The 20,449-nt window shown below is 41.4% G+C and overlaps 1 protein-coding gene across 1 annotated transcript; it reads left to right on the top strand.

Moving 5' to 3' along the window:
* The first annotated feature begins 808 nt into the window (after positions 1-808).
* On the top strand, positions 809-19,590 carry LOC137277483 (calcium-activated chloride channel regulator 4A-like). The gene is made up of 14 exons (XM_067809222.1): positions 809-1,506; positions 3,357-3,533; positions 8,852-8,972; positions 9,358-9,647; positions 10,535-10,810; positions 10,928-11,158; positions 11,595-11,781; positions 12,367-12,482; positions 12,822-12,947; positions 13,986-14,090; positions 14,472-14,745; positions 15,206-15,370; positions 17,135-17,344; positions 17,907-19,590. Exons 1-14 carry the CDS (start codon positions 1,357-1,359, stop codon positions 18,494-18,496), a joined length of 3,018 nt encoding a protein of 1,005 aa, XP_067665323.1. The 5' UTR covers positions 809-1,356; the 3' UTR covers positions 18,497-19,590.
* The last annotated feature ends 859 nt before the right edge of the window (positions 19,591-20,449 follow it).

A 20,449-nucleotide genomic window follows, 5' to 3' on the forward strand; every position in this document is an offset into this window, starting at 1 on the left:
AATCGCGACTGAGTGAAAATGTGTAAACGCGTTTCAGTGTTACACTCCGAATACTGTGGTCACTGATTTGGGCCATCGCTTTCTCGCCTTAAATTTTGGAGGCGAGAAAGCGATATCACAAGGCGAGAAAGCGATAACGCGAGACGAGAAAGCGATATCATTGTGCGAGAAAGCGATAACGTGAGACGAGAAAGCGATAAAGCGGTAGAGCGGGAAAGCGATAGCGCGAGAAAGCGATATAACATGGTGAGAAAGCGAGAAAGCGTTGAATACACCGTTTTAGTTTGCGCTAGTGCTATCTTTTGCCTTATTTGTCATTACCTCCCTCCCCACTAATAATAATTGGTTGATGTCATTAAGTTGGTTAAGACAATTCTAGTTCAGTGATGGCATAAAATATGTAATTCCTTCAGTCACTTCACAAAATGAATATTTCCGTTATTTCACATTCAAATAGTATACCAAAGGAAAGTCTACATCTATCTTAAATTTCTCTAAATGTCAAGTCAAACAATGCCAAGAACATTACTGAAAACCATTTTATACTATGGAGAATGGAGAAACTACTAATGGCGATTAAGCTCCAGTTTATAGTCATTCATGCCCAGACAGGACTGAATTGTGGGTAATATCGCTTTCTCGCTTTATCGTTATCTCGCTCTATCGCTTTCTCGCACAATGATATCGCTTTCTCGTCTCGTGCTATCGCTTTCTCGTTTTGTGATATCGCTTTCTCGCTTTCTCGCCTCCAAAATTTAAGGCGAGAAAGCGATGGCCCAAATCAGCCACCATAGAATACCGATGTAACACACACCATTTGTCACGCCAGGCTGAAGATACATGTTTGCAACATGACAAACTGAAAATCTATACCAATTTGGCGTCACCGTCCTGATTCCATTGGAGTACATTTGCAACGGTTTGTGGTTCCGTGGTATGACTTCCTGGTTGGGTAGAAGATAATACTACGACAATACTGGGAGAGTAACAGAGGAATAGCAGGGGGACTTTCCACAAGAGACATACGGGTTGGATTCGCTTCACATGATGGCCTCATTTTCTGAGTGAACTACATGATCCGGGCTTGAGCCTCACTGTACTCCGAGTTACCCTAATCCCCAAATGACGCGATGTTTGTGCAGATGTAGGCAAGGTCACGTCACAATCAGATCTATACTTGGATTGTGGGGGATTGTGACAGACTGTGGCCGTCTTGTACATAGATGCAACGAATGCACTCACCTTTCTGAGAACAGGACACAGATTACGTTGAAAGTCTTATTATAACGTCATATCATCAGTGTCGTAACAATATGATGTGATTGTTCTGTGGTTGTGTTCGTTTACAAAGTAACTATGGAATTAAGTTTTTTATTCCGTGCAATACTTATTGCTGTGTGCTTGGGAGGACTGAAATGTGTGGAACTCACAAACAATGGATATGAACTAGTAGTGGCAATACACAGAGATACCCCAGAGGACGTCGCCATTTTCTCGCAACTACGGGTGAGTTGCATAATTCAAGGTCCTTGCTAGCGTTCAAAATATTTTACAGTAAGCATATGGAGCCCATTCCAAATATGAGGCGTCAGTTATTGTGACGCGAGAAATTCATATTTTTGTTGTACCAAGTGTTCCCGTGTATTTTTCAAATGATTAACTGGCATAGGTTTGTATGTGTACCACATAATGGGTACCTCAGGCGGAACTATAGACACTTACGTTTGTTGGATCGCAGGCAAACTGTAGCTCAAATGGGTTGCGCAGCATAGAGAAAATAAATAGTCTTCTTACATGCGGGCGAAGCGAGCAATGGTTGGCAATGTGCTTTCCTCGCTTCGGTTCGAAAAATATTTTTCTTGTCAAAATATTTTTTGAACCGAAGCGAAGAAAGTACGTTGCATGTTAGAAGACCGGTCATTTTCTAGATGTTTCGCAACCCATTTTGCGCTACAGTGCCTGTGCAACATATGTCATATTTGGGATTTCACTTTCTTAGTAAAGTACAAATTCTAGTACTTTTTTCGGTTGAGTCCCATCCGGGATTCGAACCCGCACCCTCAGAGTCAGGCACCTAATCGCCAGCACACAAAGTCAGCCGCCTAGCCCGCTCAGCCACCGCGACTTCCAATGAAAGTCGGACAACTGGTAGTCTAGACTGCGTACTTTGTGTACCCCTCTGATGAGTGTAAATTGGCACGGCTCCCACGGCCGAAAGCTATGATTACACGATGACATTTAGAAAGTGGTCAAATGCAACATATGTCATATTTGGGATTTCACTTTCTTAGTAAGTCGCGGTGGCTGAGCGGGCTAGGCGGCTGACTTTGTGTGCTGGCGATTAGGTGCCTGACTCTGAGGGTGCGGGTTCGAATCCCGGATGGGACTCAACCGAAAAAAGTACTAGAATTTGTACTTTACTAAGAAAGTGAAATCCCAAATATGACATATGTTGCATTTGACCACTTTCTAAATGGCATCGTGTACAGTGCCTGTGGTTGGATATTTTAAATAGGGCACATATCCTTGCTCAAGGCGCTGGTATTTGACTCCCTCAATTATTGAATGTCAGTCTCAACGTCATGTCGTATAACCAATCTCAACACCCCGGGGAGAGTACAACTCTGACTTGTTGCCACCGAGTTTATTGTGTCTCTGTCACCCTAACGAGGTACCCAATTCACAGCAGGGTGGACTGGGGCACGTAGTGGCAGTACTTTGTCCGAGTTTACTGCACTTTGATGTACCCACAACTGGGTGTATGGAGGCATTCAATTTGTCACCATCTGGTCACATACCAATGGATTCGGGATTCGTTGGTTCCTGTAGGTTGTGCACTGTACACTAGAGGTTGTGAAAACAAGGGATCTACGTATCAGTGGCTGTTGATAGTTCCTAAACATATACTCATGGCATGGCAGGAATCGTGCAATAGACTCTCCTTGTAGATATTGACGGGGTTTTGTCCCTACCCCATTGTACACTACCTGACGCACTGGAGCTGAAGCCAGCTTTTCCCATATCATGTACCATGCTTTCATTCAGGTCTTAGTTTCCACACTGAACGCCACGTGCACAATTCGCAACGTCGTCACTAGTTTGATAACGTTTTCACATTATTGTAGTATTTGCTCAATGAATATTTGAAATTTGTGATGTGAGTTGTTATGGAATGTTCATAATCTTATGTGTTGTTCATACATGCATACACACACACACACACGCACACGCACACGCACACGCACACGCACACGCACACGCACACGCACACACACACACGTTTATTCACGTCCTTTTCCAGTTATATGTCCCAACATGAAATGCATATTAAGTATTGCGTATTAATGTTACTTCAGAGCATGTTTACTTCTGCCTCGGACTACCTGTACACAACAACCCGGAAGTACACCTTCATTAGACGTGTAACCATCTTAGTACCAGACACGTGGACCAAAGATCCAAGTTGGAACGACGGAGGGGAGATTACCTTTACCGATGCGGATGTGAGAGTCGACTCGCCACATCCTTCTTGGGTAGGCTAACCTTAAGAATATTGTAGCAAGGTATAGTCGAGTGTTCAGGTCTTTTGTCCAAGAGACCTAATATTTGCGGTGAAAGCATCACACATATGATGAGAACCACCAGTCTTGCCATGTTAATAGCAACCCGTTTCCTCAACTGATCAACCATCCATCTAGGTCCCGCTCCTGGAAGCCACGGTACCGCTAAGACGATTACAACTTCCATACTTTGACTTACGACAGTCGTAGCGCTAAGATCGCTTTAGAGAACGGGGCCAGGGCCCACTTACACAAAGCGATCTTAGCGCTACGACTGTCTTGAGCCTATGTTGGAGAATGGGAGGTACACTCATTGTAGCGCTAAGATCGCTTTGTGCAAGTGGGCCCAGGTCTATAAGCCAGGACCCCCAAATGGTGAAAATGCGGTGCAGTTCTGGCGACCCATTTGGATGTGAGTTTTCACTATCTGCAGATAATTTAGCTTTGATTTCATGTCGGCTGTCATCAGCTAACGTGCATGGCTACTACCATGCAGGGGTTCTTTTAAGGTGGAACATTCCATGTGAGTCATGGAAAGATTTTAATAGGTAATTGGGTTAATTTAACAACTCGGGTTTCGATAGACCGATTTTCATCAAAAGAGTAGTTTTGGAGTGCTCAGATCATGATTTGAAATTGTGGACAATAATACTACATATATGCTCATCGCATGAAGAACGTATGAGGTGAACTTTACAAATTGGAGGTAATTCTTTTTTTTTTCTTTAGATAATGTTTTTCTGATTCAGCTTTATCACTTGAAGATGAAATATACCTTTGGTTGGTAGTATATGCATGAAAACCCTTTACAAGGATACAAAAGCTGGTACTTTGTATTTAGATCAGCAACAGTACATAATGTGTGTTTAACAGTAAAAGCGCCATGCTTTACATAGTATCAGCGATACCAAATATGTCGAAGATAGTGTTGGACTATCATTACAATCACACCCCATAACAGAAATGTATGATTCTGTTGTCTTTCGTTGCTCATAAAAAATGACGAGTGAGTCTTTTCATCATAATGGAGGCAACGTTTCCTCCATATCCATTCGTATCTATTCGTAATAGGCATGGTGTATTCCCAGTTGGCATGTTAGTCAATGTCAACAATGTAAAGATCACGGGAACATGTTTCATGTCCATATCCACATGTTGACGTACACAACACCACAACAGGTTCAAGTTCTTACACTTTCCTGTACCCTGACATTTAGATGCACAGATTTGAAGTAACTGTTGAAAAATGTCCAAGACACAATGTAGCCTTTGCAACATTATCCAGGAATTGACTGACGTGAATCGCTATGAATGTCGACAATACATGTACAACATCAGCTCTGAAATATTGACTGACCTCACTAGATGAACACTACCAAGTCTGCTGTTGTCAGCTGCATAGTTCCAAAAGGTCGATATTGTGAAGCAACTAGTAGAGCTTGTTTTATATGAAGGGCACCTTATGCTTGCCCAGATCTATGTACAGTGTATTTTCCAAAATACATATGTGAATATCACTTGGAGACTAGTTTATTTTTTCAAAATGCCTTTACTTCCTTGAATGCAGTAATGTTGTTACTTAACACTAAATAAACCAGGAGAGACTAATAACATATTGCATAGCCTAAACAACTATCAACCTAAATGTGAATGACATAATCTGAGCATGTAACATCTGTAGCCGTTTTCTCACACTCACATGTGTCTAAAGAACTGACAATAGGATGAAGCGAAGATATTACTTTAGTGATCTAACGGAAATCTGTTTTGTTAAGTCAGCACCTCACTATGCGCCGTGATTTCAAAGGCGTCAGCACATGTGAAAAACACAATGTACTCAGTTTTTCTGTGATCATTTTGTTTTAGCACTGGTGTAACTGGCATATAGAAAGTGTTCAAATACACATCCTTTGATATCCCGAATGATACAAGTTTTTAAGCCATGAAAACATTTGAAAATTTACGTATTTGCAAATGTTTCCACACCAGTGGAAATATTCATATTTCGAATCCAAGTTAGCTTGGAAAAGAAATGACATCACCTATTACAATCAAAAGAAATGTAATGGAAATACTAATTCAGAGCGATATGACGTACGTGGAAGATACCAGTACGCATTTCTCATCAGTGTGTCTTATCTTTTACAACGTACTAATGATTGCCAGTGTGACATAAATCGGAAAACAAAGTCGTAATATTTCATATTAAAAACAAAATGGCTCACCATAATGTCACCTAGAATAATAGAATAATACATTTAGCAGATTTCTGTTGCTGATTTAAATACAAAATACCAACTTTTGTTTCCGTGTAATAGGTTTTCATGGATACAATGCCACCCAAAGGAGTATATGATCTTCAAATGATATAGCTGAATTTAAGAGAACATACATTTATCTGTTGCTGGCATGTTAATATCAAATTTTTGTTCAACTGACCAACGTTCATCCATTGATGGATCTGTCGATTGAGAAAGCAAAATCTACGCTAATATGCCCTTATTTATCTGACGTAACATCTATGTATGGAGGTAAAAGGTATACCCAGGCCTTCAAAGATGTATCATCTGATGTACCAGTGCAAATATGTATCTGTTTTGCAGGCGTCTAGTGCTAACGCTGAAAAACCCAAACATTTTGTATCCATATCAAACGTTTTGGGTTAGGGTTCTTTCTGTGTAATTCATTGCACCCACAACACCTTCTCAAACAAAACCCTTCTAAGATAGAACTGGACATCAAGAACTCATGCTTGTGGCAAGAGGCGAATAACGGAATCGGCTGGTCAGGCTACCAGACTTGAAAATGACTCATGTCATTGACACACCAACTTGTAGAATGCCCATTAAACAACTAGCAGACTTGGTTGACACGTCATCGTGTTCCAGTTATTCACATCAATGATAATGTTGTTAACGTTGGTCACTGGATTGTATGACCCAGGCTTGATTATGATAGACCGCCACCATATAGCTGGAACAACAAACAATCTAACGGGTGGTCAGTCTCACTGCATGTTATCGCATCACAACTGCTTCATGGATGCCTGTTGTGTTAGACACCGTCGTGGGATGCTAAACACCATACCAAGCAGCCACAACACTTGATATCGCCGGTAAGTAAAGGGGAGTTATTACAAAGATCCTGAACGGAGGATATTGATAGAATACATGATTAGCACACAATAGAAACGAATTATGGAACACATTAAGGTGCAAGTGTTCCTTTATTCTTTTCCAGGTTCCTTCAAAAGGTATTTATTTCACTGAGTGAAATTCTTGAAGAAGTAAATGAACACTTGACAGTTGTACTTTCATACTCACGGCGGAGCACAACAGAAATGGGCTTCACGCATTGGGGAATCGAGTCCGGGTCTTCGGCGTGACAAGCGAACGCTTTAACCACCAGGCTATCCCATCGCCCACTTATCAGCTTATATAGAGCAGCATGACCCGAAGATACTCAAGTGAAGAAACTGAAATGTAGTGTTCGTATCCATGACAACGGACAGGCTTCTACTGTACGTGGTGCAGACATATAACATGCGAACATGACATTGTAATATATAGTGTGTTGCTTTTGTTAAACCAGTATGGGAAACAGAGCATTGATAACTTCAAGATAAAAATGCTTTGATTAAGCAGACATGCACTCCCTTGCATATTTGCGGGGTCCACATTTATATTTGATATTGATGCTTAAGCTTACCATCGCAAACACACAGTTATTCAGCGGAAATTTTGAATAGTTTGTGTTACATCTTCAGTGACATTCATTCCAAACAGGCAAATATTCTTGCTTTGATTAAGCAGACATGCACTCCCTTGCATATTTGCGGGGGTCCACATTCATATTTGATATTGATGCTTAAGCTTACCATCGCAAACACACAGTTATTCAGCGGAAATTTTGAATAGTTTGTGTTACATCTTCAGTGACATTCATTCCAAACAGGCAAATATTCCTTTGCGTATTTTTGGGTCGATTTCGTTGCACTATATGTTGACTCTGCCTTGCAATAACATAGATACTGTGGCTGCATTCATGCATAGTTTTTGGTTATGGTTCGTAAGTTTTCATTGTATTTCTTCAGTATAATTAACCGAGGGGTCCCAGATTGGAGAATGTGTATGATCCCACTACGTCGAGTTGTATCATTTTATGAAGGTTTCATGGTCCCTACATAGTAGGTTATATGATGGGTCATGGTTTTACAGTAAGGACTAGAATTATCGAGTGTCAGTGCATAGCAAGGCTATGAATCATCTGAGAAGACAACTGAAGTGGAACAGTCATTTGTTATCGAGCATTATGCACACGATGAATTATTTTCTGGAGCTGAAATGAACTTTTGAACGCATTGCATTGAAAATGCTTAATAGGCCGCCCAGGTCTTAGTAGTTTAGACACAGCGTTACCGCGACATCAGCAGGTTGCTCGCTGAAGCAACCACGCATTACAATACTGCTCTAACACTGATGACAGATGTGTTGTCAGTTCTTAGCAGACGTCAGACTTTCTCTTGCTCTTTTAACTGTAAGTGCTAAAATTAAATTTCCATAATTTATACTCTAGAAATAAGGACGGAATATGAGAACAATATGAAATAAGATGAGTGATGATAGATGATGGTGATAATAGAGATGACGAGATAATGATAGAGATGACACCGCACTCAGCAACATTCCGACTACAAGGCGGAGCTCTATAAATAATCAAGTCTGGGCCAGACTATCCAGTGATAAACGCCATGAGCATCGATCAACGCTTATGGAATATGACGACATGCCGTTAGTCGCCTCTTACGCTGGCTGCTAAATGTCAGTTCTATCACGGTTCTTGACAGGTTGGGATTATACGAGATTCCCTTTTTCTTTTCTAAACAGATCTGGCGTCTGGGTAGACTGTGTCGATTCGTTACTTGGTAGAGTTGTTCTGTTAATGGTTGTACAGCTGACAGCAAAATGAACTCCAGATGCCCCTTTTCACCCTGTAGAAAATGGGTACGCGTAGGGATAATAATGTAGAGTGAATATAGCCTTCTAGCGCCGACGAAGCAGTGTGGGTTATCCGGGGTAATGAGATGAGGCAAGAGAATGCTTACGAGTATGGGTATGTGTGCATGTTAAATATGCTCTATTATCATACAGTTCTTTATGTGGAGAGTGCATACTGCGCAATATGGGAATACTATAGACGTATGCAAACTACCAACATCTAGTCCACCAATGGATCAAATGGAGGGCATAGACCTTGTACATATGTGTCACCACATGTGTCATATTTTTCAGGGCAATACTCCATACACGTTTCAACCAGGACAGTGTGGGGAGCCAGGACGCTACATCCTCCTGACGCCCGACTTTGTGCTGGACAAACGCAACGACCGTGACATCAATTATGGGGATGCAGGTACATACAGATTTGACATATGGAACCAACGCCATCCTAATAAACGATTCCAAAGTTATCTACATATATGCTGAACAGAAAATGTAAATTACTGAACGCAAAATATAAAAACATATATTGTCCGTCTTTAGATAATTATAAGAAGGATAAAATATATTATCTCTTTTATTACTGAAAACATTCTGTGACTGTTCTGTGAGAAAATGTTTAGGTCATGACGTCAGCCATCAGCGTGTCCTGACTCTCTTGTGGCACTGGATGTAATGTAATCCTAACAATACCTACTAATCAGGGTTTAGGGGTGCAAGGGTTTGACAAGATAAATGTTGATCTCTTTCCAGTTCAGGCATTATGTTCAAGATAACGTCAAATTTACTGTTTCTAGGTCGTGCACTGGTCCACGAGTTTGCCCATTTACGGTTCGGAGTGTTTGACGAGTACGGCATACCCGGCAGCGACAACCATCCAGTGGGCTATATCGACGATGCATCAACATTACTTCGCCCCACCGCCTGTTCCAACGACATCAAGGGTGACTTTGTCGACTTCGGAAAGGACGCCAACTGTACATCGGGCAACAATACCAAGCTGCTGAATGACGGTTGTGTATTCATTCCAACCTCTTTCATGAACAAGGCGACGGCATCCGTAATGTATGCACAGTTTCTGCAGGAGGTAGGAATGTTGAACACTGTACTCTTCTTTGCATGAATAAGATTTTAAACGTTCTTGTTACGTGAGCACACAATACTTCACTAGTGACTTTTTGACGTGATTCGAAATCATTATGACGTGAAAGAAACGTCATCCATTGTTTGTGAAGCGCTGATGATTCTCTATCCAGTCATAGAGTAACTAGGCAGATGGCTGAAACTCAGACTGAGAAACCTACCCATTTCTCGCAGAATCAATACTGTGACATAAACATGCATAAAAACGTCATCTCGGAACTGTATCTTAATAGTCTTAAATTAAAGTTAAAATGCACAGAACTTACAGTAGTAACTAGTTTGGGAGTTAAAATGCCAGTTAACCATTGCATTGCTCGGAAAACCTACGTACCACTATTCAATGTTTCAAAAAGATAAACACCAAGCTAGAAATGTGGTAATGCCTGCATTGTATGCCCACGCAACAGGATCATTGCTGATCGCTGGGTTAAACAATAAACCCGGTATGTGTTAGAGTGAGGTTTTGATGGGTTTGAGTATTACAGGGCGAGTGAGCTTCTTACACGTGCTGATTTCTGTGCTGTGATTCTCCTGTTGCTTATTGTCACACTATGATTTACTGGAAACAGAGTCAATCATGTAGCTGCTTGTTAGTTTATTGCCTTTCGTAAACAAGATTTCCTTTTTCGCAACAACTTCCTCGTATTTGAACAAGTTAACTGTCAAAAAACGAAAGCTTGAACTCAATGTATTTCTGATACTGGACCTCAAATACGCCGATTCTGAGAAAAGGTTTACTGTGTATCGTATTGTAGGGTCACTCGGTCCACAATGACTCCCAACTATGCGTTAATGTACAATTTAACATAACACAGCCTGTTTGTTTTCTAGGTGGTCAGTTTCTGTGAAAGCAACCCTGAAGGTGGTCGTATGGATTTGAAGCATAACCCAAATGCACCGAACAGGCATAACAAAATGTGCAATGAAAGGGGAACATGGGACATCATCCGGGAACACGCAGACATAAAGGACCGTAACCCTATTGAAGTTACCAACCGAAGCCCTCTGTTTAATATTGTATACCGTCAGAAAGAAGCAGTTGGCAACACCACGGTTTGCGGGCGAAGATTTGTATTTGTCTTAGATCTCTCGGGCTCAATGATAAGTGTAAGTTACGTGCAATCTATTAGAAAGCTCCCATTGATATTTTGAGGATTGTGTTCATTAGAATTAATGAAAGTAATGAAAATATTGATGGAATAGTTCGTTCGCCTTCTTCTACAGAATAACAGATACTTCAGACTGCGTCAAATGGCTGACAAGATTATCCGAGACGTCCTTCCCGGGGGAACTGAGACTGGAATCGTTGTTTTTTCATCCAGCGGAAGAGTGTGGTCTCCCATGGTATTCCTGTCATCTCCCTCAGACAGAGAGGCGCTTGCCACCAAGCTGCCGCAACTTCGTAACTTCGCAGGCAGCACAGCAATCGGACGTGGTCTTCTGGAGGCTTTGAAAGTATGATTGTGTGTGATGGCCAGAACCCCGTTCCACACAGCGACATTAGGGTTACTGTGATTATAAGCATAATGAAAGTTACAGACATCTTAGTGCTTAGATCGCTTCGTGACCAGAGAACCAATATAGCAGCACCGTAGGCTATACACTGAACGGCGTAACTACACAAGTATATATCAGAATTTGAATTCCTGTATCCTATAAATTTAGCCACGTCGTTTTCTAAACGATAATAGTTTGTTTAACTTTATATGCATTCAATCTGATAAAGTTATACTCACGGTTTTTGAGGGAGCATGAAAGTTTAGGTTTTGGTATTATAGATTCGCAACAAGGTAACTGAGGAATGTCAAACTGAAGATATCATCCATCTTACCCATCCTCATTTGCCCAACATGTACCGTTCACATAGTTATATCTGATGGGCATGTTTCAGTTATTGGAGTCCAACGGTAAATCAGCAGCAAATGGGCGGATATTTCTTATTACTGATGGGGAAGAAAACGTTGCACCTTCTGTACGAGATATATGGACAAACATCACATCAAAGAAGGTGGTTGTCCACACTGTCGCCTACAGTGACGCCGCTGCAACGGTATTGCGGTCTCTGTCACAAGTCACAGGCAAGTAGTCAACAGACACTGACTTGACATTGTGCTCATGGTGAAAGTGAATATATATTTCATTTATGTGATGGACAATATCATGAGTCTTTGCTTGACATGGCCTAATACCCTGAAGTAGTGTCGGACCTATATCAGTGTCGTATTTACACAACATGCCCAATGACCTTTGAGTAGTGTCGTATTTATATGAACGTGACCAACGAACATTTATATAACGTGTCCAGTGATCAGTGAGTATAGTCTCGTATTTACATACCGTTGCCAATGACCCGTGATTACTGTCGTATTTACATAACGTTGCCAGTGACCCTTGAGTAGTGTCGTATTTACGTAACGTGGCCATAATTCAATCAGTGTTGTATTTACACAATGAAGCCATTGTTTCAGTCGTATCGCATTAAAAATTATTTTACATAACCTGATCATCGATGTTTAAGGTTTTAGTATTCCTTTAACATGGCCAAATTTTATATAGTTTTATTATTATCGTGTATCCTAGTCCAGGAGCGAGTGTGGGAGTGAGCATAGCTGTACGCGCTATGGCAGCTTGATGATGGCTACACTGATGCTATTTATTGCTAGGTGGCCAGTATTCCTTCTTCGACGAGAGTACAAGTTCGACTGCCCTTGAAGGAGCAGCGGAGAGGCTGCTTGAAGACGTCAGTGTCTGCGAACAGGAAGTAGATGCAGCCGTTGAGGTAGATGTCAGAAACGGAGTGCTGTAGGAAATGCTGGAAAATGATTTCTTGACTAAATACGAATGCATGGATCATTATTGTACAATTTGCAAATATAAAATAACACAAATCGACGTCATCTAGTTCATGCTGTGATTAATCTTTGTGTCTGGCACACCATATCTTGTTTGATAGCAAAAGAAAAAAAGTAGTTTTTCCAGTAGCCCCAACACACTCGGAATGGAAGTGACTGACATTTTGCGTTCTAGACTTCTTATCATCTAATGAAGAAGTTATACACTTTTCAGAATGACAATGCCTACATGCTTCACACGTTATCTCGGTACATACTTTTCACAGATTGACCGCCATGCAATACGTTTGAATTCGACGTTGTCAACGTACGAACGGACAATCTTGATTGACTCAACCATCGGGAACAACACACTGTTCGTCTTTACACTTTCGAGAGGTGCTGAAACAGAGGTAATATCCTATCACATACATGTGTACAATTGGTAATGTCATATCACTTGCTTGTGTACAACTGGTGATGTCAGATCACTTGTATGTAACTGTATCAGACAGTCGTGAGACAGTCATTCCATGTGGATAGCTTCGGTGCTGCTCCAACGTGAAATTTTTACATTCAGTATGTCAATGTTACATCGAAGAATTGAAAATTGATCTAGCACTGCTGAAACTTCTGTATGTAGATGGATCCGAATGTTTCGTTGAATTTTAGTGGAAAAGCCTTTTTCGGAAAGCTGGCATTTTGAAACGGTTTGAACTTTAATAGGGTGGGAGTCGCTGATGGTGTTACTGAGGTCAATGGATAGATGGGGTCCTCGTGAAACGTTGATGTATCGCCTAATCAAGTTTTGCAATACTTGAACCAACTTACAACCTGGAAGGATGACAATATATGGATGAACTACTTCTTTATTGCTATTAGAACGATGTTTCGCAGCAGGTTCTAACACCGTTATCAAGCAAGTCATGAACAGTATGAGGAAGGGGAGCATATAGTACGCGTTAGAGGATATGTATGTACAGTTTGATTGGGATGGGAAGCCAGACACAGTAACTACACATGGGCTTTGATAGGAGCGTAACAAACAACGCCTGCAAAATACACAAAGGTGTAGTGAAACCTGTAGTATACATAAGCGGGGGATTGTTAAAAAAGGAGGATCTTTAATGAGTTGATAGTATGCAGGAGGTAACTTTGGTCACGGTTACCTGGATGACGTGGATGGCATCCTGGAGTTTCCTGAGCTTAAAGTTTTTGAGGTTGGTTGCTAGGCTTTGGGCTCTGTCGCAATGGATACCGTGTTCGGGATTGCCTTTGATGTGATCTTACAGGGCTGATTTTGAGTCCCGTTTAGATACTGAGGTCTGGTCAGCAGTCTGCACCTTAGCCATCAGCCTCCCATACTACGGAAGTGCCTACCACAAAATCCAGTATTACTACAGTTCACAGTTTCATAGATCATTATACGTCCCTCTACTACTTGGTTACAGGTCAGCATTAAGGATCCTTTAGGGAATGTCCAAACCATGGGTTCGCCAACTTACAGTAAGGACACAGCTCTCAACATCATCCGGTTCCTCATTCCGCTGGCACAGGTAAATAAGTATTTTCGACAAACAAAAAAAAAGAACAAAACAAAAAAAAGACAAAAAAAAACAAAACAAAAAAAACAACGAAACAAAGATAACAAAACAAAATCCCCTACACAACAACAACGACAACAGCAAGATGTATATAAACTAAAACTAAAAAAGTTAAAAAAAAATATTAAAAAATCCCAAACAAACCAACACCACCCGAGCCGCTCAGTAATGTTGGTTAGCACTGTACGCGAGTTCATATAAGGTTTAAACCAACAGTAAGTAACCTTTTGTGAACATTCAGATAAATGATGTATCAGCGTGGATCTGGAAGTGATATTTACCCTAAGGTAAATGACAGATAACCACGTGTACATGTGCTTATTTCGCTTTTAGACAGGGAGATGGACTTACAATCTTAAACGTGGTGCAAACTCAGTTGAATCCGTGGTGGGTGTGGTCAAGTCTCACCCCCGTGTCGGAGGCCTGCCCTATGAGGTGGAGACGTGGACCAGTTCAAAAGAGTTTAACTATTCAGGAGGCAGTGGAGTTGTTGTGTATACGTACGCCCACCAAGGGTATAATCCAATCATTGGGGCCAAGGCTGAGGTCACTGTGTCCAGAGCAGGAGAAACTCCTTTCAATGTTATCATGAAGGACAACGGACTGAGTAAGTGTATAGAACCTCTGTTGCTTCAAGCTACGTAAGACAAGCAAAACCGCGTAACTAAGTGCAACAATCACTGTTACTTCAGCCTGAGTAATGCAGTTAGCCACCGTCACAGCTACCTGAGTAAAGCCAGCGAACCTCCGTTACTTCTGGCACAGTATGTCTGGCTGTGTAATTGCCGTTAACATCGCCATTTCGGAATTCTGCTCAGTCGTGTGATATCCTTGCTGCTCTTGCATAGAAGCACTCTGTGAAGCAGCAAATAAACATATGCTTTTATACGCAATTTGTGTGAGTCAACGGGGTTGCTGGTGACTATGTTTGATATCATTTTTCACCAGTTGTCATTCATACGTTTCTACAATAATGTCTCTTACCTACAACGTCCCAGGGATATGGATATTATGTGTAGTCAATTGGTCTTAACACGGGGTTATTTTTGTTGGTTCTTTTTTCACAGTCCCTGACAACACAGCCAATGACGGCGTTTACAGCAACTACCTGCTCGGCTTCAAGTCCAACTCCCGTTACTCTATGGAGGTTAGGGTGGAGTCGGTGGATGGGCAGACAGTCATCATCAAAACTGGAACCGCCCTGTCTGGCAGATCACTCTCTGTGTATCAGAGTAAGAACCTTCAGTTACATACATACTGCCTTGACTAAACTTGTGGTTGACGAATGCACACATTAATGCAAGGATAACATATATGGAAGAACATTTTCTTCGCTGAAATTATAAGCGATGTTTCAACGTCATCAAACATGTGTTGCCAAGAGTGAGGGACATGTGTACATATACAAAAGGGGCACACCTTAAAGAGGAGGAGACCTACAAAAGGGACATATCTACAAGACTGGCACATGTACAGTAAGCACACATGTAAAAGGGCACATCTAAAAGAGATGCAGAAAGAAGCGCATATGTAAAAGAAGGGCACATTTACGAGAGGAGCGTACGTGTAAGTGGGGCGCATAAACAAGAGGGGCACATATTTAAGAGGGCACATGTACAAAATGGACAGTTGTAAAGACGTTGTACAAGAGGGACACACATATGCATGAGGGGCACATTTACAAGAACGGCATATGTACAAGAGGCCCACATGTACAAGTGGGGCACATACACAAGCGGCACGTGTATTAGAGGGGTACACATGCAAGAGGGGCACACGTACAAGTGGAACACATACACATGAGAGGCACATGCACAAGAGGAGCACACACACAAGAGGAACACATGTTAAAGAGGGGCACATATGCAAGAAAGCACACTTGCAAGTGTTGCACATACACAATAGAGGCCCGTGTACAATGGCGGCACTTGTTGTATACAGTTTGGAATGGACATGGTTTAAGTAGAGAGACACGGATCAGGTGAAGTCTGTAGAAAAACAAAACAAAGAATAAATGAATGGATGATGACTAATTGGAATCGATGACGGAGGTATGTAATCGACTTGGTCACTGTTGTTAGATGGTTGGAATCATGGTTTCAAAACTGGACATCCACTGGCCATGTCTGTAACAAACCTCGCCACTGCATCCAACGGGACAGTTGCTCTCAGAACCAACATCAAAGACTCCTAGGATCAGAAAACTCAGAGTAACGACATGTGTTTGTACAACAGAGAAAATCCGTGTGGAAATATATGTTGTGACGAAGGGTTATTTTTCAAATTTTCAAATTCGGTTCAGCGTGGTTGAATCTACCGGTAAGCTGCATGCTTCCCCGGAGGAGATTGACGACTTGAATATATCATTTTCTCAAAATGAACACGAACAGTTTTGTGAAAACAACACGTTGGTGAGCACTATCGGTCTAGACATCAGAGACCGCCCGTGGTTTGGTTGATAGAACAGCGGACGTTTAGGGGTTCAGTTCCCTGGCTACGCAACATACAAGATTAAATGATGGCACTTTCTGGGTGGTTACAGAAACTTACATTCGGCATTAATGTGAAACCAGTATCAAATAATCTCACCTTACCTTAACATTGTAAATTTACCTTGACATTTGAACCTTACCTTCACATTTGAACCTAACGTTGACATTTGAACCTTACCCTGGCGGCATTGAGACCCGTAAAGGTCCAGGGTAGAATAGCAACCCATGCTTGCTACAAAAGGCGACTCTGCTTGTCGTAAGAGGCGACTAACGGGATCGGGTGGTCAGGCTCGCTGACTTGGTTGGCACATGTCATCGGTTCCCATTTGCACTGATCGATACCGGTCACTGGATGGGGTCCAGACTCGATTATCTACAGACAGACGCCATACAGCTGGAATATTGCTGACTGTGGCGTAAAACTAAACTCACTCACTCACTGGCGGCATTGAACTGCTTCTGTGCAACTGAAGATCACCTGAATACACCGACGTCTGTTTCCAGACAACACAGTTCCAGTGATCTACCAGCCGGTGGACGCGTTCAGCAGGACAACATCCCCGGGAGCAATAGATATCCAAGGTTATGACCCCTTAGTTGATCAACTTGATCCGGGTCGGGTCACTGACCTTGACATTAGCATAGTGAACAGAGACAGAAGAACAATAGCTATCACATGGACAGCGACTGGGGATGATCTCAATGTCGGCACGGGTAAGTGATTGGGGATGGGGATATGCTAGAGATGATACTGGTTATAGTAGGTGTCCTGGGGAATGTAGTACTAATTACTATTAATTACTATTAATTAATCTACAGTTACCCATGCGTGTCGTAAGATATCGCTTGATCAGGCTCGGTGACTAGGCTGACACATGTCATCGTATCCCAATTGCGTAGATCGATGCTAATGTTGTTGATCACAGACTCGATTTTTTACAGACCGCGCCAGATGTAGCTGGAATATTGCTGACTGTGGCGTAAAAGTTAACTCACCCACTCGCTAGTTGTTGATAATGAGATTTAGTATACTTCAATTTGCTAACAACACCAAGCTAATAGTTTGAGGCATGCATTTGTGCGCCAGTTCCATGCACTGTGTATGTCGGTCATTTTTGGAAGAATGGAAAAGCTGGGAGTCGAGTACACGGATTCCATTCCACATAATAACGGAAATGATTAAAATAAAACCGAATTTAAAAAAACCCAAACTGTTACTGCAGTTACTGCACGTGAATAAACATTCAGGTATGTGATGCTGTGTTTTGTGTTTCAGTTGCAAAATATGACATCAGAGTAGCAAGTTCTTTTGATGAACTTCGTAATAATTTCATGGCCGCCTACCAGCTATCGAGCAGCAACGTTTTGAGTGGCAGCCTCACAGCACTTCCGGCAGGCTCGCAGCAAACTGTACAAGTAGAGTTGCCTAGCAATCAGATAAGTAATTTCCACGTCATTGGGCTGAGAGCAGTGGATGACGCAAATAGAACTTCATCGATATCAAATCTGAGATCTGTAACATTTCAAGCAATTACAATTCCACAGCGAACAACGACAACGACAACAACCACAACCACCACCACGACTACGACTCAAAGGACAGAGATTACCCAAAGGACTACGAGGCGACCTAGTATCACTTATAAAAAATCAAATAACAACTCACTTCTTTTTGGAATTGCATTTGGAGTTGGGGCAGCAATTATCATCCTTCTCCTTATGATCATGTTTATTGTTTGTGTAATGCCCAAACATGATATTGTTTCTAGTAAGTCTAAATCTGTTTCCAGAGTTGCTAGTGTTGCATCAGTGGTCCACGTATCTAAGGCGCCACGATTGGCTGGGCAGAACTATTATCTCCCTTAGCCGTGCAGGATCCCGTTGTCGCTTGTTAGAAAAAAAATAGAATGGTATGATTGCCACTACTATAGAAACTCGTGGGTTAACTATAGCAAACGGAGCTGCCAGTTTCGATATAATTAAACTATTGTTCCAATAGCATTTTTCCACAAACTGCTCATGTACTCTGTTTGACTGCTGCTGGTACCATTGCTGGCATGCAATGATGCAGAACTGTTGCACTACATCTAAAAATACACCATACTACACAGAATGTAATCACGAAATATCAATTACACTAACGGAATAATTAATACACGCACCAGATTCCCTAACTATGAAAGTATTGCTCACTGAAACAAGTATAAACACATCTGAGTAAGTAGCGAATGTAAGACCGATTCTCAAGCAAGTTGCAACTGCGCTCTTTTGTAGGGATTTAAACCCCCAGGTTCTGTCCAATGTCCATTCCTGTCTATGGTTTGTTTGAGATACAGCATGTTGAACACCTCCACTTTCCAAGCACACAGACATTATCACCACTGGAATTGTTCGCTGTCAGAAAGATGATACGGTTTGGGAGACAAACGGTGAAGGGGACAGACTGCCATGGTCTTGAAATATAAGAATACAGTGGTAGCTAAGTGTGCAACATGGACAATCTTCATTAACTGTATACTTTCGTTTCATTATTTCGTCAATCAAATTTGTTTCCACGTGTGTCCATGATGCATCGTTCTGTATAGAGCATAATTATTCTGAAACAAATCAGCTTCTCACTCATGTCACCTTTATCAGTGACGAAGAGGAAACAGAAAACGTATGTGTTTTTCACATAAGCAACGCAAAACACGCCAACAATGTATGAAGATGAGATAGAAATATGTTAAAGTGAGGTAATTATGCAGGGGCCTTGCAAATACCGAAAACGTCATTTGCCTCTGAATGGTGATATACATCCCTGGATGTTCCAACAGTTTGGTTTACATGTAAGTGTTCAGTGCTGCGAGTAATTCATAAAACATACACGCCATTTGGGTACATCTGGAGTGCATATTTGTCAAATCGTAATGACTAACTGCATGTTTTTATCATCTAAATCATTAAATGAAAAAACAGAAGTAAAGTGGTTTCTTGTTTCTTAAGAACGGTTTTATGAAGGACTGAATGCGATATCATAATTCCGAATGGTTATTCAGCACAAGGTTCATTTACAAGATCTACAAACGGCGTCTTTCAAATGTTGCCATGGAAACTGGAAAATGTTTCATGAATGTTTGCAGTTGCAGTAGAACGACATTTTATATATTATATAGGTAGATGTTGTGGAATTGTTGACAGGAACGTGGTATAGGAGTCGTCGCGGAAGGAGCACCACAGTTATTCTAAAACTGGGACTGCAACTACTTCTACTACAACAATGACTACCACAGTTGTCACAACTACTACTAATTCTTCTACTACTACTACTACTACTACTACTACTACTACTCCTACTACTATTACGACTTCTGCTACAACAACTACTACCTACAGCAGCAACAACAACAACAACTACTACGTGAAAGACCTTCACTTCGTAACAGATTGGTTTAGGAGACATAACTAGACATGGTGTATGCAAAAAAAATATGTCATGATGTCTTGTCTTTCAAAAGAAACATCCCCCGCGTGTAATCGGTGTTAACGTCACAGGTGTCAAAGTTGAGATCACATGTATTCCTCTTATGTGGATGTTTTCAGTAAATAAATGCATACATACTGGACAGAAGCTTTCATCAAAGGGTAGAACGCGCATGAAAAAGACTCCCATCAAAATATCCCCGAGCATATGCTTGAGAAGTAAAGTAAAGCAAAGATAAAACGGGTTTCCAAATTGTAAATCGTGACATATAAGGATATTGCTCTCATTTTCCGGATTTAATTAAGAATGAGTTAGAATCTGTCGTTTTATTTGTAACACACCCGTTTACATGACCG

The sequence above is a fragment of the Haliotis asinina genome, chromosome 3 (genome assembly GCF_037392515.1).
Source record: "Haliotis asinina isolate JCU_RB_2024 chromosome 3, JCU_Hal_asi_v2, whole genome shotgun sequence".
Taxonomy (NCBI): domain Eukaryota; kingdom Metazoa; phylum Mollusca; class Gastropoda; order Lepetellida; family Haliotidae; genus Haliotis; species Haliotis asinina.

Coding starts and splice junctions, on each gene's coding strand:
- LOC137277483 (XM_067809222.1), top strand. CDS start 1,357: ATGGAATTAAGTTTTTTATTCCGTGCAATACTTATTGCTGTGTGCTTG. Junction 12,483..12,821: donor AAGTAGATGCAGCCGTTGAG/GTAGATGTCAGA, acceptor TACTTTTCACAG/ATTGACCGCCATGCAATACG. Junction 12,948..13,985: donor CGAGAGGTGCTGAAACAGAG/GTAATATCCTAT, acceptor ACTTGGTTACAG/GTCAGCATTAAGGATCCTTT.